A 24998-nucleotide genomic window follows, 5' to 3' on the forward strand; every position below is an offset into this window, starting at 1 on the left:
GAGGACTTGTTCCCGAGGTATCTTTTCAACATACATCTCAAGAACATTAATGAATACTAAATCACGATATTCTTCCGGCGATCCCAAATAATCACTCAAAGATTCATCATCGTTGATATTGTGCATGCCATAACGCACTACACCGTTTGATATTGTTTGTGGATATCTCGCTTATTGAGATTCCAAACTCGGTGGGTGTAGTTTTCATTCTTTCGTGCAAGTAACCGACTAGTGTTTCATAACTTAAAGTTGTTGGAAATTTAACATGGGCTTTTGGTTTGACACTATAACGAATGGAGTAATTGTCCTCGACGATATCTCCATCCCAAAATAGTGAAACCTTAACACGCGAAGCATTTTGAGACATTTTTTGAATGAAGTTTGATTTTTTTTTATGACTTGTAAGACTTAGGCCTATGCAATTGATGAGTTTTTCACTCGTCAAGCCTTGAAGTTAAATAAATTTCTGAAATTGTCATGGGTTGTCAACTCAATGCTTATAGTGCGCATTAAAATGGTGCGCAATACAAAACGCGCAAATAATGCAGCAACGTATTGTCAAATCAAGCCTTTATGTGTCATAGATTCCTGAAATTGTCATGCGTGGTGTGTTGTCAAATCAATACTTATAGTGAGCATTAAATTGGTGCGCAATACAAAACGGTCAAAAAATACAGCAACGTATTGTCAAATCAATCCTTTATGTGTCATAGATTCCTGAAATTGTCATGCGTGGTGTGTTGTCAAATCAATACTTATAGTGAGCATTAAATTGGTGCGCAATATAAAATCTGTGCGTGAAAGTGGACTCTTCAGCCTAAACCCTAAAATCTGTGCGTGAAAGTGGGGAAAATTTTTTTTACACTTTTACGCACAGAATTTGTGCGTGAAAGTGGAATCTTCAACCTAAACCCTAAAATCTGTGCGTGAAAGTGGGAAAAAAAAAATTTACACTTTCACGCACGGAATTTGTGCGTGAAAGGGTAAAACAGTTTTGCCACTTTCACGCACAAATTCTGTGCGTGAAAGTGTAAAATTTTTTTTTCGACTTTCACGCACAGATTTTAGGGTTTAGGCTGAGGATTCCACTTTCACGCACGTTAATGCGTGAAAGTTCTAGAACTTACGCCCAAAGTGAAAAAATATGCAAAAAATTTATGATAAATTTAAAGACTAAATATGCAAAAAATATATATTATTTACGATAAATTTTACAACACTAATGTATATACACTATCGAGGATGGGTCCCACATGTAGTATGCCCGAGACTATCCCTAGGCCAAGGCTCATACCATCCCCCACCGGGCTCGTCATCGTCTCCATCGCCCTTTTTCCTCCTAATAACCGGCGCTCCAACTCAGATCATCATCTCTTCGCACGACCCGTGATCCCTTAACTAGAACGTGCTTCTTGGGATGCGATCCCGTGGCACACTCGGAACCTCGCCGAGTTAGGTCGGTGTCTCGACCTCTACCTCGTCGGGAGTCGCCACCTCGAGCGCCGAAGGATGAACTCGAAAAGTATATAATAATTAGTACCATTCATTATTTATATTGAATACATTCACGTTATTTATTTAATAGAACCTCGTGTGTGTGGGGGCGCACGAGCAGTCTACGAGATGGGTCCGTAGGCTCCTCACGAGATGGGTGGGGTGGTGAATATGAGGTAGTCTCTCGGATGGGTCGCTCACCGTGGACCCACGGCGTAGAACAATGAATCGAAATAATATATAAATAATTTAGATAGTCGGCGGACCATCTCCGCGCGTATGGCATCGGGACGGTAAGATAGTCGGCGGGAGGGTCGGTGCATGGAAAAGGTCTCGAACCTAGTCCACACCCATATCGATATAGTCAATTAAAAAAAGGTCTCGATCGTCGTTTTTAAAAAAAAATATTTTGTGTATAATAACACGCACTTAAATATATAACACCGAAGGAGCGAGCAAAATGCGGGGACCTCTACCCTCGTGCCCATAGAACATCGGCGAGATCCTCGATACATGTAGCCTAGCACGGCAGCGCCCGAACTATAACATCCTATCTCGGCGAGATCGTCGATATACCGAAGATACCTCGAAGCTCGTATGCGAACCGAAGTGTTCGGGAATAGGATGGCCCCAGAATATGATGAGTAGGTATAGACGCGCACGTCGATCGACATCGGCCGAGGGCGTGTCCTCTCCATCGGATCTTTGCGTGTCCGTGAGGCGCAAGTGAGCATAAAGGCCGACAACAAAAGCCGACTCGGCGGAAATATGACCATCCGAGCAGCGAAACCGGTGAGCCTAATCAACTCGTCTCGGTAAGGCGGCGGCGCGAGGCTCCCCGATATACAATGGGCGTCCATCAACACCGTAGCCCGTAAATGACCTCCACATCACGAAGGGTAATGGTAGCCTTTCACGGTGCGGAGATGAAATGTGTGCGTCTCCGGTCGCCACCTCTCAATCAATCCGTCACTAGCGACCTATCGTGCCGTACCCGACCAACTTCGACGCACGGTAGATACCGCCCGACGTAATATATCCGGGACACGAGGATGTGGGGGGCGGCGACTAAGATCTCCCATGCGAGTCCCTGTAACCGGCACGGACCGAGACTCGGCCGTGGGTCGGATGTCCATATATGTTGCGACCTATGCTCGGGTGAAGATACAGTAACTCTCGGTCGAAGGGCCCCGGATCAAGAGGGTGTTGATCCATCTATTTTACGCATTTTATATAAATCATTAACAAGTAGTATTAGTATTAGTATTAGTTATGTAATCTTTTATCGAAAATTTTATTAAAGATTGTGGTGACCCATCATTTTACGTATTTTAAATAAATCATTAACAAGTAATATTAGTTACGTAATCTTTTATAGAAAATTATATTAAGGGTTTTCAATCCTAAGCTACGGTTATGAATCCTAAACTAAGGGTTTTCATTCCTAAAATATAAAGATGAGTTAAATAATTAACAATTAGTTAGGATACAATTAGTATAAATAATTAATAAATAAACAAATAACTAACAAATCAAATAATTAACAAGTTATTATCATATATTTAATAAATAAACAATTAAGTAACTAATCAAAAAATTAATAAATTATTATCGTATATTTAACAAATAAACAATTAATTAACTAATGAAACAAAACAATTAAGAAATTATTAACAAATAAACAATTGGCTTAGCAAAAACAAAATAAATAATTAGCCGGTCTAACAATTGAAATAGCTAGTCTAACAATTAATAAATACTTAAGTCGCTAATCCAATAATTAACAAATACTAAATAAACAAGCAATAAATAATTAACTAATTAACAATAGATAAACAAATATAAAAAAAAAAAAAAAAAAAAAACCAAAAAATGGGCAGTCCCGACAATGCACGAATTTGCCCAAAAACGCAAAAAAAAAAAAAAGAAAACGAGTAATCCACCACGGTTATACAATGACCATGCTTAGATAATAATATATTTAACAATGTAATAGAAAATTTGTAGTGAAATACCTAGATTGAAGCTTTTTTTTTGAGTTTTGAAATGTGTTATCTGCTCTATTCCGAAATCCAACCTTAAACTTATTCCTACACTTCATATCTGAGAATATTGAGTTTTGGATTGAAAAATAACACGAAATTATAGTTTTAAGGGGGGTTGGGACCAACGAAAAAAAGGGGTTAATGGCGGTGGGAGAGGAGACGTCGCGATCTGGTGGGGAAGATGAGGGGCCGATTTATGGTCCTCATTCCGCGCGAATTTCGTGCGTGAAAGGCCAAAAGTGAGGGGAATTTTGCATACGCTCACGCACGAAATGAATCTATTAATGGAATTTTTTTTTTTGCGCTTCAGTTTGGTACTGACAACTTTTTATTTTTAGTCTTTCTTGCGGGTCAGACTCTAAGCACGATCATGAAATTGTAAGCTCTTTCCGTCTTTCTTTTTCTTTCTTTTTTCCTTTTTTTGGGGACAACAGTGTTCCAATTCCATGGCTATTTTTCTGGGAACTGGATCCTTCCACTACTGTGAATACTGAATAATTTGACGACTTGAGTACTTATAGTATATACGAAAAAAATAACTAAATTGGTTTTTATTTACTCCCAAATCAAATCTTAGTATCTCATGATTTCATTGTATGACACGATTAGGTGCCAACAACAAGAACAACATACCCAACGTAATCCGATAAGTAAAGTTTGGGGAAGAGAAGATGTATGCACAACCACACCCCAATCTTTGTGTGGTCAAAAGAAATATAATCAAAGCATGATAGAATGATAGAAAGGAGAATTATGACAAAAAAAAAATAGCAAAATAAACAAAGCACTCGAAGTAACAGATAATAGTAAAATTGAAGAATAAGATACTATGCGAATACTAGGTAAGACTATTAAATAAAAGGAAAAATGAAAAGAGGGGATTAGCTTTGGCCTCTCCCTCATAAAAGTGCTATTAACACGCAGCTACCTCCTACCCTTCTATTCTAATCCTCGATCTACGAACCTTCCTGTCTGAGTGTCTTCATTAAGCTGAATATGAGTCGTGTTTTGTCTGATTACCTCCCCTAGTTCTTCTTTGCCCTGCCTCTGTCTCTCCTAAAACCTGTTATATCCAATCTCGCACACCTCCTTACTGATACATCCACACACCTCATCTTCACGTGTCCGAACCACCCGGCCTCGCTTTTCTCGTCTTGTCCGCCACACACATTACTTTCACGTCACAATTTTAGAATTTAATGCCGAAACAGAAAACAAAAAAAGAAGCAAATCGACAATTAAAGTATATAGAAAGAATCCAAAAAGGCTAATAAATTACGTGTAATACGTACTTCTCTGCAATATATACACATTGATCAAACCATTAAGAGTCTCTACAGTATACTCCATAACAATGGAGAAGAATTCATCAGCTCAATCTTCGTTACAAAACCCTAGTACTACTACGACAACAACATTCAAACATACCAAATTTCTCAAATTCCAATATCCCAATCTTATTATTATTACTCTCTTCCTTTTCTTCTTTTCCATTAAAGCTTCATCAGATTTCCCTCAGATCTCATACACACAATACTGTAACGACGTCGTTTCCAACACCCCTTTAGCCCAAATTTCAACCCCTTTTAACGCTACATCAAAATTCCTCACTCTTCGCAACGCGTACATACACGCGCCGGTTGATATTGCCGGTAAATTCAAGCCCAAAACCCTAAATTTCTATACAGACAATGTTTATCCGACCCAAAATGGTAAAATCTTTAAACTTGAAGGTGGTTTAAGGTTTGCAGGTAAAATTGGTGAGGACTTTTTTGGTAATTTTATTCACCGGAGACAACTCCGGTTAGTTTATAACCGACCACCTAGGTTTCCGACAAGAGGTTTCGGGTATTCGAATGAGTTTCGGGTTTCGGGTTTTTGGGATTCGGGTAATGGAAAGGTATGTATGGTGGGGTCAGGTTTAAAGAGGTTAAGTTCTATTGATGTTGTACTTAAGTTGAATTATTTGAATTCATCTGATATTTTGCATAGTGTAGTTAATGGTACATTGGAAAGAATTGATGTGAATGATAAGAATGTGTATAGTAAGCCTGTTGAGATAGTTGGTTTGTCTTTGAGGAATTATGTGTATACTTTGATTGATAAAGAGGTTGAGAATCATGGGTTTAGTGAATATGGTGATTGGTCTAACGTTTCGTTGGGAATGGAAACGGATAGGAGTTTGTGTGGAGTTATAAGTCGTGCTGGGACTATGGAAATGATGTATTTGGGTGATTGTGGTGATGGGAATTGTGATTTTCTTGGTGGTGATGTGTCGAGTTTTAGGCCGACGTTGATGTGGTTTAATGAGATTGAGTGTGGAGATAATGGAAGAGGGAGGTTCTTGTTAAGTTTTGGTGATGGCGTGCGGACTAGACCGAGTTATTTGATTAATCAAACATTGGTTGCTGAAGGGAAGTGGGATGAGAAGACGAAAACAGTTGATATGATTGGTTGCCGGATTTTTAATGGAAGTGATGCAGCTGAAAAGGGTTTTGTTGGGGATTGTGTTGTGAGGCTGAGTTTGAGGTTGCCTAAGCAATGGACTTTGAAGGAGAGGAGTGTTGTTGTTGGGGAGATTTGGAAAAGAAAAGACTCGAATGAGTCAAGTAATTATGGTAAAGTGGCTTTGCACAGTGTAAGAAATCTGGTTAACAGGATTGATGGATTGACATATGAGTATACTGTGATTGATAATGTGACTAGGTCTTGTGCCAAGGCACTGGCTTATAAAGGGAAGGGAGGGAAGTATCCCGATGTACATTCATCTGATATGAGATTTGATATGACAGTGAGGAACAGGAAAAAAATAGATATTTTCAGTTATTCATCTCCATTGTCTGTAGGGGATAAGTTTTACCAGGGTGCATCTGGTTCTTCTGTTCAAGTAAATGACAATCAAAGTGCTGTGGTCAATATAAGCTATGTGCTGCACTTTGTTGCTCCATCTCAGTTCTTGTACAGTGATGAACATACTCCTATGGCAATTGAAATTTCTGCTGAAGGTTTATATGGTTCGAAGAGTGGACATCTTTGCATGGTTGGCTGTATGTATTTTTCATCACGTCATGGGATTTTACAGAGAAATTCTTCGCTAGACTGTGAAATTCTAGTTAATATTCAGTATCCACCTTTGAATACTAAAGTTGCCCGTGGTGTTAGAGGTACCATTGAGAGCATGAGAAAAAAGTCTGATTCTTTTTACTTTGAACCCTTGGAGCTTATATCAAATTCCGTCTACATTGACCAAGCCAGAAATTCCATGTGGAGAATGGATCTGGAAATGACCATGGTTCTAATTTCCAATACACTTGCATGCATCTTTGTGGGTCTGCAGCTCTTTTATGTGAAAAAGAACCCAAGTGTGCTTCCGTTTATCTCTGTTGTCATGCTAGTTGTACTCACACTTGCACACATGATCCCTCTGTTGCTGAACTTTGAAGCTCTATTCTTGGTCAACCGGAAAAAGCAGAATGTTTACTTTGGTAGTGATGGATGGCTTGAAGTAAATGAGGTTTTAATTAGAATCATGACAATGATAGCATTCTTGTTGGAATTCCGTCTTCTCCAGCTCACATGGTCTGCAAGAGCAGGAGATCAGACTCCCAAAAATTATTGGATATCTGATAAAAAGGTTCTGTATTTGTCTTTGCCAATGTATATCTGTGGTGGATTGATTGCTTATTTTATCCATCTGTCGAGAAATCACCCTCACCAGATGAAGCTTGTATTGTCGCCACATTTTCATTACCAACAGCAAACTTTCTGGGGGGAGATCAAATCATATGCCGGTTTGATCTTGGATGGCTTTTTACTTCCTCAGATTCTGTTCAATTTATTCTGTAATACAACTGAGAGGGCTCTCACACCTGGTTTCTATATTGGAACCACCCTTGTGCGCCTAATGCCACATGTATATGATCTTTACAGAGCTCACAGCAATGCGTGGTCGTATGATTATATTTATGGAAACCCAAAAATGGATTACTATTCCACTGCTTGGGACATCATTATCTGTTGCGGGGGTCTGCTCCTTGCTGTTCTCGTTTTCTTGCAGCAGAGATTTGGTGGTCGTTGTTTTCTTCCCAGAATATATAGAAATAGCTCTGCGTATGAGAAAGTACCTGTAGTCAGCACTGAGTCAATTACAGAAGAATAAACTGTCAGTAGATTTTTATTTTATTTTTTTAATTTGAAGAAACTTTCATTTCTCCTGTTACTAGCTTCGTTAGCTTCCAACACTTATATTTATATGTCAAAGATTCAAGATTGTATAGATGAAGTAGTTACTTCAAGCCTGCTAAAGAATGATACGTCTGGTAAAGACTTAAAGTTTCTATATATTGGTAGTTAACTCTTCTTTCAGACACTATGGAAAGAATTCTGTACCTATTGCTATGAATATTTTGAATCTAAGTGGGACCAGTTCATATAGAATACTGATCCTGTGGAATCTCTTTACACCTTTCGGATTTGGCCACCATATTATCATTAATATCTTCTTCCCTCTAGCAAAATTATCAGTTTCCTTCTCTAGTGGGCTCGTTTTGCTGTCTAGGCCTTATTGAGATAATCATGGCATTCTCTAACCTTGTAGCTGTTTCACCTGTAGATGCATCCACAGGTTTATGCAGTACACTGTCCAGACAGGTTCCCACTAAACAGGAATAAACTGAACGAGTCAGTCATTTTTGTAGATATTAGCTTTTCTTTTTTCTTCACAGGGTGCTTTGGGCTGGGGTTGGGGAAGGAAAAGATATGTTTAAGAGGTTGATCACTGAGAAGATGTAAGTGAGTAGATGCTACCCCATTTAATTCTTAGCATGCAATAAGGGCCTAGATATGCAAGAGTCAAGTTATGGTGGACAGACAAATCCCATACTCCACGAAAAGGCCAAAGCCACAAGATTGTGTTAAGGCTAGATAGATATGCAGATGTGTAGGGAAGGGAAGTTTCTTTTTTAAGTTGGAAAACGAGATCTTTGCTGTTTTGGGCTTTGGTTCAACGGTAAAGACACTACACATGAAGTATGAGTTAGACGCACATCACATGCTTGAACCCTGTCATGGACAACTAAACATGATATTTAAGTTGGAAGGAGAGCAGAGGCGCGAGTCCATACTCCTGAAAGTTTTGAACATGTTGATACCTCATAATGGGGTTAGGACTGCAAATCCGTGCCAATTACCATAAAAGTTCAAGAGATCCTTGCTGAGGTGGGATGCGCTAGCCCAATGCCCCAAACTTTATTAAAATTTGAGAAGCTAAGCATACAAAATTTGTCACCATTAGCTTCTATAAAGACCCCAAATGTGAGTTTCAACATCTCATTTGGCTTTCTTATATTTCTCCGAGTATAGTGCTCTTATTCTCCTGTCATTTTGCTAGCCAACTCTTGCCGTCACAAGTTTTGCTCCAGAATGGTCTATATGGTACATTCAATGTCTCTTTACTACAGAAATTTGATCAATTGTAGTAAAAAGATTGAATAAATCTATCTTTTCCTGCTGAACTAGGTAACATCTCAAAATTGATGTTTTCCAGAGAGCTAAGTTCCATTACAATTTAAGACGACGAAGCAACTAGTCTGGCTCATTGAGTGGATAGAATTACATCAGTCCTTGTTAATTAAACCCCCAACCCTCAAGAACAAAAAAAGCAAGTAGGAGTTAGAAGAGAGCAATTTCCATTTGCAAGCTCAGTAGCCAAACCATAGTTGGTGAACGGTCCACTGTAGTCCATTAGCCCATCAAAAATAAGCATTATTGTGTTATTATCAGAAGCTAATATGTCATTTACACGCGGCCATATGTACAGAACTACAAAATTGGAAACATGGTACCATCTAGCGATGATTCCTGAACCTATCCATACTAAGACTAAAATTAAGAAGAAACGCCCCAACTGCTCCACGTCCGCTTTAGTTTAACTGGCACAAACCTGCAATGTCACAAGTGGTAACTGAATTGCATCAGGCTTCACTACTTGCAATTTACCTAAACAAAATGGTAAATATAGTGCACACTAAGAGAGACCATTCACGGTTATCGGTGTCCAGTTGCTGAGAAGAAACAGCAGCGAAATTTTTCAGGAAAGTGCTGTGTTTTTCGCATGTAGATCAGCTGGTTGAAGAAGAAAGAAGGTAGTATAGCAGAGTTTATTAAGAGAGAAATTGGGAAAAGTTAGGTCCGCAGATGTCTCAACTTCCAAAATTACGCAGGACAGCAAGGGAAACCAGAAAACTAAATGAGTTACTGTCTAGAACCTATAGCAACCAATGAGTGTGTCTAATGGTAAGACATCTGTTTCATTGTCAGCTTTCAATACTTTGAATCATCTACTCGAAGCTTACTTTGAATCATCTACTCGAAGCTTTTGAGTCTATGTTGATTCTGATTTTTTGCCTAAGAGAATATAGTGCAGGGTGAGACTGTCTACATTCAAGACTCAACTTTTTAATCATATTATAAGCTAAGGAACCTGGAATTGCAATTTGTAAGAGCTGAGATATTCTCCATCGAATTGGAGACAATATGAAAGATAGGTTCAGGAATGGCAAGATTAGCAATCAGAACTAAGGGTGGGCAGATATTCTCTGAAACAAAAATGTATCATGTTCTTACAAATGCGTTTGGATTACAAGCCTAGAAAAGAGGATAGAACAATAAATTATCAAGTAGTATCCTCAAACTTTCTAGCTAACTGAGAGGTTATTGAGTATCATGATGTCAAAGTTGCTAACTGGTCATGACATTATCATCAAGCAAATAATACATATATATATATATATATATATACATACACATATATATACATATATAAAACCCAAAAATAAATAAAGCAATAACCACACGGTTGTAAGTAGCAGGGAGAATACACCAAAAGAGTAGTATTAACCTCGTTGACTTGGTAGACTGAAGGATGATAGGGTACCCAGGCTGAGTAGATTGCACAAAATCAAATTACCCATCCAAGAGCCCACGAAAAATGAAGGAGCTTATCAGGAAACACATCCTATAGAATCTACCTAGAAAAGAGAAGCGCGTGCCTCTGAAGTTAATTAACTTGTTCCTGAAATTAACAGAAAGGTTAAGTAACCAAAACATGCATGATCATTGAAAATCATAATCTCAAGCATTAAAATATATTGATTAGAGAAACAGCACATGCATTATCTTCGAAAGTATGACCTATTCAGGTGTACCAAAGATTTTATTGATGTACTTAGCCACCATCTTGCTGCATCTGGAAATTTACAAAAAGGAAAAACATAGCTCCTAAACTGTAAGAATCTGACAAATTCTAACCTTTTCTCCGATGGATGTATCATCTATTTGGCACCACAAAGCTTAATATGCATAATTCTTTTACCTCAAATCATGTTCATGGAATAAAATCTCTTAGGCCCCTAACCATTCCCCATTATCCCCAGACCTTCCCTCCATTTCCTCTATCTCACGTCTTTTTTTCTTTTTTTGGTGAGAAGGGTGAAGATTCTAGAGTTTCTTTTATGAAGTAAAGATTCTAGAGTTGTTTTCGAACAAGCGATGATAATTACTAAAGGAGTATACCGACACCGTATCGTAAATGTTCCAACTGAATACTCCTTTCAATGCAAGTAATAATCTTAAGCCATCTCACAAAAGCTTTGAAAGATGGGTGGTTTTGGGAGTTGGGAAGGGGGGCGGGGAGTTCCAGTAACAGGATATAGATGTTATACACATCAACATTTAGCTTTGCTATCTACAGCAGAAAACATGTCAGGGCAGGCCTTGTCATTCAAATCATTAAGAAAGAAACGTGATTAAAATGAGGGAAAAAAGAAGGGTAATCTAAAATGTGGAAAAGTGTATCTCATATATACATCCCCCCCCCCCCCCCTTCCCCTTTCCAATTTATGTGAATCTGTTTGACTGGATAAGGAAATTAAAAAAGAAAGAAAGACTTTTGGAACTTGTGGTCTTTAACATGTCTAAAATTTGAGTAGCTATAAATCATGTCATTAAGGATAAAACTGAAAGTTTAAAGTTAAATGGTTCCAAATATATAAGTAGGTCATTCTCTTTAGAAGTTGGAACAAACTAAAAAGGAAATAGTGTCACATAAGATGAAACAAAGCAGTAGTACTTTATCTACATGTTGCACTCTTGCATGCTAAGACTTGCTAACCTCGTTAGCATTCATCTTAGTCAGTTACACTAGAAAAGCATTTCAGCCAGCAGATATAAAGGTTGCAAATATATTCTCAATTGATCTGTTTCTACACAGCACTTTCCAGAACCATTAAATCTCTGCCAAGAAAGCACCGCAGATTAATCAGTCCAAAACAGCCAAAGAAGCTATGGACAAAATGTCAAAAGTAAGAACATCCACATTTTTTTTTTTTGTTGTTGGTTCTTTCTTTAAGTTCCATCATGCGCATGAACAAAAGTGCACCAAAGCTTTGTCGCCTTTGAATTTAGAAATGGTCAATTGAATTGGATTTTATGATTTTTTTCTTGCCAACTTTGAGTTTAAGGTAGGTTAATTGAATCAGATCACTATAAATTTGGACAACAAAAAAGTCATTTAACTACTTTAAAAAGTACTAACATCTATATGTAGCATGTGAATTAAAACCTACACTTCCAATCACACGATTAAGTAGAAAAAACAACCACCTATGGAAATTAGAGAATCACCTCACATTATGAAGTTTTTCCCGTGAGGATACGAGATATCTGAAGGCCCCTGCTGAAAGCTTCATTAAATAATATCCTTGTCTGCATGGATTGAAAACCAGGCATCCATGATAACAATGCCAGAGGAGCCATAACAATTAGCCCAAGCATCATGTCATATAGCCGAGCCAAGGACACAACAGTGCTCCAAACCAAAGTAGACTGCAAAAAGGGCCGGAGCACTACGGCAATTTGGATTAAGCCCCATCCAGTTGGAATAAATGCCAACAAACTTGTGATCAAATCAAACCACGTAAACGAGGTGAACCTCAACAACATAGCAATCACCAATACCGTGAGCAGAATGACAAGCAACTGCATCATTCGATAATATATGTGCTTATTCATAGCATATTTGTCCTTTGCATAAGCAATGGCAATGTAAATTGCCACAACAGCAACCATAATAATCCAAGACAGCAAGTAAACACCAATACTGGTTTTACCACCAGCAATGCGTAGTTGATACACAATTCCATATTGAAAGAAGAAGAAACGAAGATCTAAAATAATCTCAAGCAATTTTCCCCATAGGCCAGTAGTTCTCAAGTGGTCCTGTTCTTCATACCACCATGTCTCCCAACTATGATCTGCTTTTACAAAAACTCCTCGATTGTACCAAATCCAATGCATGAAATCATCAAAGTCATACACAGTTTTTAACCAGTCAAACCCAGAGGGATTGAACACAAAGGGAGATGTTATCCATGACACTACAAGGAACCAACTTGATATAGTCATAGCTATATACACAAAGGTATCTTTAGTCACGGGGCTATGTGAAGCATACACAACCAGGATAACTCCAAGTTCAATTGCTTTGACAAAGTGGCTGCGAGAATATAGTCGATAGTTCTCACCAAAGCTCTTGCGCTCCACAACAAAACCGCGTCCAGTTGCTCGGTACTTTGCTCCGCCATGCAGAATGGTCCTACCAAAGAAATGTGCACGGGTTCCCATCGAGTACGTGAAAAATAGTGAGGCAAGCTGCAGTTGCATAGTTACAAAATCCCAGACTGCCGGAAGGAAACCATGCTCCAAAGAGTTCTCCACAATCATAGGGAGGGCAGTGAACAAACCAAGCTGGATAACAAACTGCTGATTCAAAATTGAACCAAGTGCTTTGTTGCTGCTGGCATTTCTGCTGGCATACTCCTCAACACCACTGAGTGCAAGATAAAGGCGCCCCCACAAAAATGTAAAGACCATTACTACCACTATCATGTTGTTGAAGAAGAAGCCAACAGTCGTGTAGAAGAATGAAAGCATGCGAAAGAAATCTAGTCTATGACCCAACCTGTATACATCTCTGCTCAAAACCTGTTCACCATTGCCACTAGCAACCTTAGCCTCAAACATGGCGATCTGATTCAATCCAACATCCCTTCCCTTACCCACTTGTATGTATTCATGGTGGGTAACATTGCCACCTCGCAAGGTACAATTGAATCCAGCAAATATATCCTCACTTATATTAATCACCTTGGAAGCCTTGCTGATGCCACCCCTGGACAAGAACCAGAACCTATCAAAGACATCTGGATGACCATAGTGCATCCGTACCTTGAGAGGATCAGCAAGAACGCGTTGCCCCAGAGTCACAAAACTTGTCTCCTGGGCAGACATGAACCAAGCAAGAGATGACACAGAACCAGTAAAGATATTTTCACGAACTCCCAGAATGGTGGGCTTCCTTATACCATAATTCTCCTTGAATTCCTCCAATAGATTCCGCATCTTAAGTGCCTCTTCAAAGTAATTGTCTTGATTCATGTCTATGGTCTGAACTGCTTCACCTCTGGTGAAGATAATGGCATGGTTCTGATTCTCCGGCTTACCCTCCCCAAGTTTCAGAGGACCAGGCAACTTTATGCGATAAATTTCCACTTCTTTCTTCAGTTGTTGATCATACTTCACTAGAACAGAATAGTACTCTACTTCATTCCTTCCCAGGTAAACCTCATCTACATAAGCAATTCGGAGGGCCTCATTATGCTTCATCAAATTTAGGATCTCCTCAGCACGCCGATCACCCTTCTTCTTCTGAGAACCATACACCTGGCAGGTCACCACATAAGTGAATTTCATAAGAGCAGCACCAAGCTCGTGTCCTTTAAAAAGAAGGGTGACACTGCTACTTGATCTGTGAAGATTTCGAGAAGTTTGTAACATGCCAGAGCTTAACCCGTTCAGGTGATTATTTTGGTTCAATGAACCTAGTGAAGCAATTTCTTGTGAGCCATGCCTTATATCGACCTCTGAAGCAGAATCAAGGAAGGAAAGCATCTTGAGAGCCTTGTAATAATACATCATGCCTCTTACAGTACGGGACAGAGTCTGGCCCCTGTACGATGCCCATTGACGGATCTCCCTTGCTTTAGTGTTCCATATCTCCTCCTCATCCTGCATTCCTTCTTTACGCATCCGTTCCATGAAATTCTCCCACTCATCATCATAAATCCTCTGCAGATAAAATATGGTGGATACTCCATCTTCATTGGGACTCCTAAGATTTTCTTTGCCAAACAGAACTTCCTCATCGTAGTAAGGGGTCAAGACGCTGAAGGCCATCATCTTCTCTACCTGGGGAGCTCGTGGCATATTCATAAAAAGAGAGTTACTGAAGAAAGCAATACGCCTTCTTGCTTCCTTATTTCTTGGAACATAGTGCATTGAATCTCTGGAAGTAAGAATTGTCCGCAAACGGCGCAGCTGCCTGTAGAAGAAAGCATCTTGAATATCAGGAAACTCAATCACGTTTTCAAAAAGAAGCCCCGTATCTGGATTTCTAGGAGCAAGACCTTCCTGCATCAGTTGTTCTGTTCTCTTCTTCACCCTTGGAAATTCCCTAACGGAAACCTCATACAAGGCCTGTAATACATTGACAATATCACACAAATCCGGCTCTGGCCTGAGCAAAAGCTCAATAAGAGACACCAACTTTTCATGAATGCGTGGCAAGAGGGTCATCTTGTAGGCTTTAGTAAACTTTTCAAAGCGAATGCAATCATCAATATCATGGAAAAGTGCAGTGACTATTGAATGCTCTTCAGTGTCATATTTTATGATCTCTAGTAGCAAGTATTTGATGCTGTCATAAGCCTCAATCACTGCACACCTCCTATACTCATTCTTGCATATCCTAAACCAAACCCATCTGTCAGGTGCATCTGCCAGCTCGCTTGCATGGCTGAGAGCAAGAAGCAACTCGTTGCACAAGAGAAAACACGGCCAACGAATAACCTTAATATCCCAACAGTTTGGTGGCAACTCCATAAGCTCCAGCTCATGATCGCTCACGAAGTCTTCCTCCCTCAGAGTTATGATGATCTCATTCCATATTAAGGCAAACCTAGTTGCATCCACCTGGCTCGATTCAATCTTCTTGTATGGGCTTCCAAGTCCATATCTTAACTTAATCCGATGTATTGCATTCCGAAGCTTGTGAACCAGGGTGGCCGTAGCATCTATAGTCTGAATCTCGGGCATCAGATTGAACTGCATTGCACTTGCAAAGAACTGGAATCTGAGTCTGAGCTGTTTAATGTTCCTAATTTCACCTATATGTGAGAACAACCCAACTGTTCCTCCTACAATAGCGGAATATATAGTGTACCAAATCTGCAGGTCAACTAGATAAATTAGAACAACTGGAATCCACAACAAAACAGTTGCTAGCTCATTGGTGCTACCGAAAAATTCATGCCACTTGTACTTCGCATTTTTTATATTCAAAAGAGCTCGCGTAGGACCAAGCAGTGGCCTTATTTGAAAGGCATAACTGAAGACAAATTTGGAAGCCAATACTGCAATCCAGAACAATGTGTACTTTATGTTATTAATAAGCCCTTCTCTGAGCCCACGACCCACAAATATCCTAGTGTGGAACCACCATGTTAGTAAGTAAAAAATTGGCCAGTTTGTTTTTTCAATCACATTTCGTAGCCATGGGAGAATGAAAAGGACAAGAGCTAACAACTCTGGGGCGACAAACACCAAAGCAGCCTCAAGAAATGTGAAGATCCTTTGGTTCGCCTCATATGACCACCTCCTATCAGAATTCCTCTGGCTCCAAATCCTGGCATAGAACACCCCAAACACAACTGCCCATGTCACAGCAACTATGCTTTTCAATACCATTCTCACACCTATCCACATAGTATCCCTGGAAACTAAACTATACTGAGTTCCAGCATCAAGGATTGACTGTATAAACCTCAAACCAGCCCAAGTTATGAAGATAGTAAGCAACTGCACTTGCACATCCCTCTTTTCCAAAGCCTGCCACGGATAATCTGTGCCTTGCCAAGCAACAATAACAGCAGCCTGAAAGAACAATATCAACAACACCCACAACCTATCAAAGCTCCTAAATATATTCCAGAAAGTCCTCTGCTCAACAAACCCTGTCTTACCAACTCTCCTACCTACAGTAGTATCCAGAAAAGCACTCGACAAGTCAAGAGGCCATTTCAACCTCCTAAAACACTTCCTAGTCCAAAAATACTCATTTATATCATCATAATTCCTCCAAGCTGAATGAGGGGCAGTCCCATTTCTACTCCTCTCGACTTCACCACTAATTGTATTATAAATAGGAGTTACAACTTTATCCAAGAAACCAAACTGCTTAAAAGTAAAAGGAACATAAGCTTGTCCAGTATTCTCATCAATATGACCATCAACAATATAATTCATTTCCATAGCCATATGATGATATATATAACATAAACACTCAGGAGCAAAACGTAGATTAGCAGCCTCACCCCAAATCAACAAATAAAGACATACATACAAAAGCTCACGTCTTGAACGTTCTGGACTTTGCCTTCTTGGTAACTTAACTTGTGACTTTTTACCAAGATATGAACACCAAGATGAGTAATTCTTCAACAACTTCTGCCTGAACTGCCTTAAAACACCATAATCAAGACGGTCAGGTGTGGCAAGTGGTGGATGAATGCGCATTTGAGCATTAGCCAAATGAAGAACTAGGTTTTCCCTTTGATTCTTTACATTATCATCTTGAAACCCAAAAAATTGTCCAAGCCAGTCCATTAAGTCCTTGTTGTCACCCCATGGCATGAATGGTGGCAACGGGAGATCCCCGACGGCGCGTAGAGCAGCTGAAGCGGCGCGTACTTCAGGGTAACGAAGTGAAGGGTGGTCAGCAAGTAAGATATGGATGGGGATTATGTTGTACGGCTCGATTCTTGGCGGCGCGTGATCACCACGACCGCGCGTGAATGGTGGCCGTTGCCGGAGATTCATTGCATTTAGTTCTGCAGCAGCTTTACACTAATGGGTAACTCTCCAAATATTTTTTTTCTGTTCAAAAATTTCAAACAGCAAAGTTGTTACTTGCAGCAAGTATAGCAAATAAGCAGACACATGTATGTGCTGTGTGCATATACTATACTATACTACAATAAAATAAAGTAACGGGTATATTCGACTTTTGGATGGGGTGGGGTGGGCGTGGGGGTGCGGGGGTTAATGGGAATCAACTGTGTTGTATTTTATTTCTCAGCAAAAACTGTGTAACTTTAATGGAGTAAAAGGTGAGAATTTTAATGAGAGGGAAAGATGAGGGGATTTCTTGGGGGTTACAGCAAGGAATGTAGTGATGTAAACCACGCGCCAACAACAGCGGCTGGGGAAGTTGTCTGTATTATGTAAGTTGAAAGTTGCAGCTTTCTATGAGAAACTTACACGAAAACATGAGAAGGCCAATCAAAACAAGTCCATTATTGGGATAAGGGCAAATCTTAAATATTAAATTAAAATAAAAGATTAGTTGTGTTTAGTTACCGTTTTTGTTAAAAAAAAAAATATTTGGTTGTATGAATGTATTGAAAGTAAAAATAAAATTGTAGGTATTTTTTAAATTTTAAATACAACTTTATGGCCAAATTTTGATTTTCAAATAAAGTGAAAAATTCTCATAGCCAAACGGATCCTAAATGATTTTTAATTAGCCAAATAATAAGACATAGAAAAATGATTTAGGGAATAATTTCTTTGAAAAGTAAAAGGGCACGTCCAAAAGGATACTCTCATAATACTGGTTAAACTATTGTTTATAGAAAATCACCGATTCACTTTATAAAGCTAACCTACTTTTTATCATACCAATCCAGTTTCCATTTTGAATGTCCATAAATGAGAGAAAAAAAAAATCTCTTATAGTTTGGGTTAGAACTTAGAATAGTCTCTTTTACTCCTGATTAATTTTGGCTCTTTAAATTTGTCAAATATGCATAGTACTTTTTTATTCTTATCAAATATTTAACAAATTCTACATATTAAATTTGACAGAAAGGTGGGAAAAAAAAATTAGCAAGAACTCGTGTTTGGTGGAAAAAGCGAGTGGTTATCATGTCTATGATGGAGAAAAAAGAGGCTTAGAAGTGGGTCTTAATTGTAGCATCTCTCTTTTTTTTTTTTTTTTTTAATTAATTTAGTATGTCTTCAATTTTCCTTGGTTTCCTCTCTTTTTCTCTCTTGGTGTAGGATCTTTTCGAAAAATAGTGGCCCCACTCTTGCTTTGGTGGGGTTTAGGTCTCATGACGATTTACCTTCCCCAAACCACGTTGATGAATTATCTTGAGAACTGCTTGTTGTTGTTGTTGTTGTTGTTGTAGTATGTCTTCAATGCTTAAAAATTAAAATCCCTAAAGCATATACGCATGCCTGTGTACGACATATTCTAACATTTTAGGCAAATGTTATTAATTTCATTTATATTCGTCACAAGTTCAAAAGCAAACAACTCAACTATGGAAAACCAAACTACTGTTCGGTGTAAGGTGGACGCAAGTAAATAGATAAGCTCAAAGGATCGAATAAGAGATAATAATTGAGTACGACAGTTTTGATTGTTACTTTGTGCTATGAAATGATAACTGTATAAGAAAGGGCATCATAGAGTAGAAGAAACCAGCTATGAAAAAAAAAGGCTAAAGTCATCGATAGACCCTCGAATTTATGTAAAATTCATTTAGACCCTCAAATTGAGCCTCGTACCATTTGAACCCTCCAAAATCACTTTTATTGTACCACTTGAACATAAAGGTAACATGCAACCAAACAACAAAGGTGTGTAATTCACACGCCAACATGACAAATAATACGATGACACGTTGATTTTAAAAATCTCCTTCTCCAGCAAAACACCCCCCCCCCTCCGGCGAGGAGCTTCTAGCTCCGGTGAACCGTACATTTTCTCCTCTTCATTTGCTCATCACTGCCGCCCCCATTTTTGCTCTCAAGGAGTTCTCTCACTGCGCCACCACCTAAGCTCTGACCATGCCGTTCATCGGAGCTATTCCTTCTTCCCCTCGTTTTTCTTTCCCTCACAACATCAGTGACGTCGTAGGAGGGTCTGGTCGGCAACGTCGACATTCAGCTCTCCATTTTTCTTTCAACTCTAGCCGTCCATCCACCATTTCCGACCACCTCCAAGCAGCAAGCACCACCACCTACATCTCAACATCGCTCCACTTAAACTCAAACTAAAATAGAAACCCACTAACCTTAATTAAAATAAAGAGGGAATAATATAGATAGAATTGTAAATGAATGTACGATCTGGGTGTCATATCTCTCTTTTCGGTGTCAATGTCGGATGATTCGTCAGTGTCGATTAACTTTCACTGACATTACGACAATCACTAAATTAATCTACATATTGTGCTCACTGTTTATTAACTAATCTCAATTGTTAAGAAGGAATAGAAATCTAGGGGTTGGGAGGACGGTGGCTGGTTGGTGGATGAAGAAGAAGAAGAGGAAGAAGAAAGGGGAAAGGGTTGGTGGGTGGTTGAGGAGAGGGGTGGGTGGTGTAGAATTGTTTTTTTAGTTATTTTCCTTTCTTAATTATTTTATTTATAGTTACATATTTTCAAGCTGAAAAAAAAATATTTGAGATTGTTTCACGCACTCAAGTGCAAGTGTAATGCACGCACTGTGCCACCCCAACAAATTGTGTTCAAGCTGCGTGGTAAAAGTGGTTTCGAAAGGTTCGGACGTTACGAGGTTCATTTGAGGGGTCTAAATGGATTTCACCGATAAGTTTCGATGACTTCAGACACAAAAAAATAGTGGAAATTATGGCCTATGGGTATTGTGGAGAATGAAGAATATATGTTCTCAATGTTTGATTGGATTTAAAAAATAAAAAGAGAGAGAGAAAAAGTTAAAGGTGAAATACATAAGTGATATGTTAACTTGGAATTAATATATCTATGAAATAATACTAACTATTTTTCAATTTCAAACAAACTGAAATCGATTATTTTTATTTTAACCTCATTATTAAACTAATATACTACTATGGGGTCGTTTGGTAGACGGTATTAGGCACCGATATCAGGCGATTAATCATGGGATTAATTTTGTACCATATTTGGTAGAAGGTATAAATAAATTTATATCTTAAATAAAGTATAAAGTGCATCCCAAACTTAAAGATGAAATATCCCATCTTATCCAATTAATCCTGAGATTATTTTATCCCATCTTCTAAATGGGATAAATTAGTCCCAAGCGATGAAATAAATTAGTTTCAAAATTATAATTCTGGAATAATTTTGTCCAGTTACTAAATGACCCATATATGTTCATACAGACCTCGAGTGTAAATAAGTTTTGTTCCTTTTAGAAGTGTAACCAGCACGTTGGAGTAAAGTGTGAAACCTTTGCGCTTTCCAGGTTGAACGTTACAATCAGGGAATGTGGGTGACGTATACCACGCGCCATTAACAGCGACTGTGGGAGACGTGGGAGGTACGTAAGTTGAAAGTTGCTGCTTCCCAGGTGGATCCTCCTAGATTACATCAGTATCTGTCAAAAATATGTGATGTTTTATGGCGATAAGTCCGAATGTTTACATCGTTAATTTGGTATTAATCCACTTCTTTTTCCTTTTCACCTGCATAATCCATTTCTACTATTATTAACTTTCAGTAGCACTTTTTACTATATTTTATGATGTGAAAGACTGTTTGTGAGGAACTAGAGGAGTAGTGTTTTCCGTCAAGTAATTATAGCTTATCGTATCAACGATTGAGAATCTGAAAACGCAAAAGCAAAGGGACAAAACAAATTACAAAGAATAAAGTGTTTCTACTGGAAAAAGAATCTAAAACTATACGCATCATGGTGATCAATATTAGACAAGAAGGCTGGAAAAGCTGTTGGTATAAATCTAGACATCTAGTGATAAGGTTAGAGGCTTTTAGGCACCTTTTCTAGTGATAAGGTTAGAGGCTTTTGGGCACCTTTTCTCCTTTTCCTCCCCCCTTTTCCCTTTAGACTTAGGAAAAGGATCAAATTTGCTCTGAACTTTTTAAACTAATTTAGATTTGTGTTTTTTGTTAATAATTGGTATCTTATCAGTATCGTTATGAAAATAAGTTGACAAGACGGGTTGCTCAGGTGATAAAACCCCCCACTTCCAACGTTAAAGTAATGGGTTTGAGTCACCAAGTAGCGAAAAACTAAAAAATCCCAAGGGAGGGGTAAAAAAATATATATAAAATTAATTTAGATTTATCCTTAATAACTTACTATGAGGGTGTTTGGATTGACTTTTAGCTTATTTTTATACTTTTTGCCCTAAAATAAGTGTTTAAAAATATTTTTTATCTTTCTCAAATACCACTAAAAATAGAAAAGAGCTTAAAAGCCAAAAAATCACTAAAAATAAGCTAATCCAAACACGCTCTATATAAACTTTCCAATGCTTGGGCTTTTTCTACCATGGAAAAGGTCAAATTTATCGTTGAACCAGCAAGGTTATACACAAATTTGCACCTGAACTTTAAACAAAAAGGTTATTATCCAGTTGTGTCATCATTGGCCACCTTGTTTAATAGTTATAACCTCTAGCGGTCATGTCCCTTATATATCTCCCAAGCTCATACTAATCATCATCAATCCAAAGGTCAAACAGTAATAAATTGCACTATCAAGGTGGGATCATATAGTGATTGATGGTCGATTATTTTGGTGGAGGTAAAATGGTAATTAGTGAACATTTTAAATATGAAGGTGAGAGAGATTATGCAAGTAGGAGAAGGAGGGGGGTTGTGAAATTATTGTGTGTTCTTTTTGTAGTGTCGTGCTAGTAAGGAGTGGTGGAATAATAGTGTCTTCAAGTAGTATTTTTGCGTGTGAAAAGAATCAATTGTTATGGTGGTGATCGATTTAGAGGGATGAAGAATTGTGGCTGAGAAAATGGTATTTGGACTCTATTTTTCGATGTTCAAGACAAATCTAGATTATTTTGCATAGTTCAAGCAAATTAAATTTAACCATTTTATGTTGTAAAAAAGTCCCATGTGTGAAAATTTTATATCGTTAGTCGTTCTCTTGTGTAATAACAGGGGTAAATCCAAGAATTTGTGTTGTGTCCCTTGGCCTAATTTACTTCTATTCTAAGTTTTAAAATCTTTACAAATATATGTCAAGCGACATAACTTTTTCCTCTTCATTTCCCCTAGCTATTTCCTTTCAATGCCTTTATTATTGCACTTTAGAGCGAACATGCATATATAAATAAGAAAATATATGTGATCAAACTTTGAATATCAGGATGAACTATAGACAAAATGAAACACAAGATCTGCAAGGTGCAGTACTTAATACTTTCAAGCCTAGAAGAATCTCATGTAAAATATGACATGAATGTGTTGTATATGCTTCATTTTCGCAACATAGTGACGAAATAAGTACACATACATAAGGTGATATTTTCACATGATTTTTTAAGGAATAAATTACAGTAAGAGGATTTTTAACCTCCTGTCACCTTTAACCTTTCAAAAGACACATTAAAAGATTTTACCACCCATGAACAACAAATGCAAGTCGCCATAACTTTAGAACGTTTGAACATATGCAAGTTATATATGTCTACATATCCGACAAAGTTTGTAAACGATTTAACAAGACAGAAGAATGTACCTTGTACCAAAGTACGTTTTGACCTACACTATTATAAAACGAGACTCTTGTCCTCACAATATTATAAAACAAGACTGTTTACCTCGAAATCGGATAAGCCAATTAAATTTGTAAGCGGGTATAGGATATGTGCTTGGATCTTGATATGTTTTAATAAAGAAAACGTATGTACGAGGGGTCTTCGAGGAAATGGCTAGAGATGGCGGTTTGTTTGCGTGTACGAGTGTTCATGAATCAATATAGAACAATTGAAAGATCGAAAGTAATATAAACTTGGGTAGGGACGCCTTGTCCGAATCAGAACTTAAGAGAAAGATTGTATATATATGCTATTCTATTACAAATATTCTTTGAGAACATCAAGGAGCCAACCTCTGCAAAGGAGGGGGATGCCCCCTATTTATAGTGTTGCCTCCATGGGCTTTGTACAATGTGAACCAATAAAATAATAATAACAAGGACAGCTCTGAGCGGATTTGGTGGGATTAGACTGACCCGCGCCGTCCGACACGCATGGGTGGTGGTTGACCATGGCGGAGACGCTGCCGACGCGTGGCTCACATGCAACGGCTATTCGGACTAACGGTCACTCGGACAACGGCATCCGGATCGACGGCCACGACTGCCCGGAGAAGCGGTCTCTGCCATTTCAATAACGAAAAAGAGAGGCTCGTTCACGATCCTTCCCCGAAAGGATCGGGTAGCATCCGGTATGTCCCTAATTCTTCTCTGTATCTCGGTTTCGGGCCATATCCGATTTTCACCGTACACGATATAGCCTCACTTCCCGTCATGCCGATCCATCGGAATAACGGGAGTGAATAACTTTCGAAACCGTAGATTCGGCCATCTCGTTCTTATCTCTTCATTTTGGCGGAGCCAATACGTAACGTTTCCCTTTTATTGGCCACGCGTCCTTTCCCCGAATGGTCGGCTCCTGTCCAACCGCCCTTGCCGCCGTTTCGAGTCGCGTCTCATTAATAACGGGGCACGTGGCGAAATCTGATTGGTCGCCCTCGGTAACCGTTCCTCTTCCACGCCTATATAAGGCCCTTTACCCCTTCCTTTTACCATTTTTATGCTTCGTTTTTCTCCAACTCCTCCTCATATTTCGCGTTCTTTCGTTTTCTCCATAAACAATCGATTTGCCGCTCGATCCATCGCTTCATATTTTGTGAAAAAAGAATCGATTTTGTCATCATCTTCTCAAGCATTTTGGTTCGAGCATTGCGCTTTCTGCTGCCTCGACTTGCGCGCGTCTCTTCACTTTCCTCAAGTTCTACATTCGAATCCCCTTTCTTTTATACTTCCAAGATGTCCGAATCTACTTCCCATGATGCTCCACCGATGTCACCGGGTTCCGGGACTGTTTCCCCGGCAAGAATCGAGCTCACGGCTTCGGATATTATACCGGCCAAGTTCAGCTTCAACAAGGATCTCGAGGTCGACGTGCCCGCCCTCTCGCTTCGGGACAGTGGATACGACGTGAGGCGATACCCCATCGATTACCGAGGAAAACTCGATGTAGTCCGGCCGACCGCGGATGGGACACCCGCCCGGTAAGTGGTTTTTGCACCGGCCCGACGACCTATCACCGATCACCGAGAAGGGTTCTTGTTCGTATATACCTACCCTTTTACTCAAAATCGATCCTCCGATTGATCCGGTCATTCTCGGGCAGTGGGACCTACGGTGTGACTTTAAGATTGGCCCAATCGTTTGGAGGGGCGCTTTTTCTCCGGTATTAGCCAACAATGGAGAAGGGAAATT

The 24998-nt window shown here is 39.0% G+C and overlaps 2 protein-coding genes and 1 non-coding gene across 9 annotated transcripts; 1 reads left to right on the plus strand and 2 right to left on the minus strand.

The window, feature by feature from the left end:
- The first annotated feature begins 4662 nt into the window (after positions 1-4662).
- Positions 4663-7904, plus strand: LOC132045228 (uncharacterized). Its single transcript, XM_059435776.1, has one exon. The coding sequence runs from the start codon at positions 4894-4896 to the stop codon at positions 7696-7698; it is 2805 nt and encodes a 934-aa protein (XP_059291759.1). The 5' UTR covers positions 4663-4893; the 3' UTR covers positions 7699-7904.
- Positions 7905-9203: 1299 nt separating this feature from the next.
- LOC132045204 (callose synthase 11-like) lies at positions 9204-17977 on the minus strand. 7 transcript variants are annotated; one of them, XR_009412366.1, is made up of 4 exons: positions 12227-17977; positions 11710-11831; positions 10438-10611; positions 9204-9480 (listed from the first exon to the last, which is right to left on the minus strand). XR_009412366.1 is itself a non-coding variant. In XM_059435767.1 (2 exons), the coding sequence occupies exon 1, from the start codon at positions 17529-17531 to the stop codon at positions 12228-12230; it is 5304 nt and encodes a 1767-aa protein (XP_059291750.1). In that variant the 5' UTR covers positions 17532-17977; the 3' UTR covers positions 9204-9480; position 12227. The 7 variants fall into 7 exon arrangements, 2 of the variants coding, with proteins under 2 accessions (XP_059291750.1, XP_059291745.1); XR_009412364.1 differs by having other exon boundaries at positions 12222-17977; XR_009412365.1 differs by having other exon boundaries at positions 11668-11831; positions 12222-17977.
- LOC132048481 (small nucleolar RNA J33) lies at positions 14505-14584 on the minus strand. Its single transcript, XR_009413013.1, has one exon. It is a non-coding gene; the product is annotated as a small nucleolar RNA J33 (small nucleolar RNA).
- Positions 17978-24998: the final 7021 nt, after the last annotated feature.

The sequence above is a fragment of the Lycium ferocissimum genome, chromosome 2 (assembly GCF_029784015.1).
Source record: "Lycium ferocissimum isolate CSIRO_LF1 chromosome 2, AGI_CSIRO_Lferr_CH_V1, whole genome shotgun sequence".
Lineage (NCBI taxonomy): Eukaryota > Viridiplantae > Streptophyta > Magnoliopsida > Solanales > Solanaceae > Lycium > Lycium ferocissimum.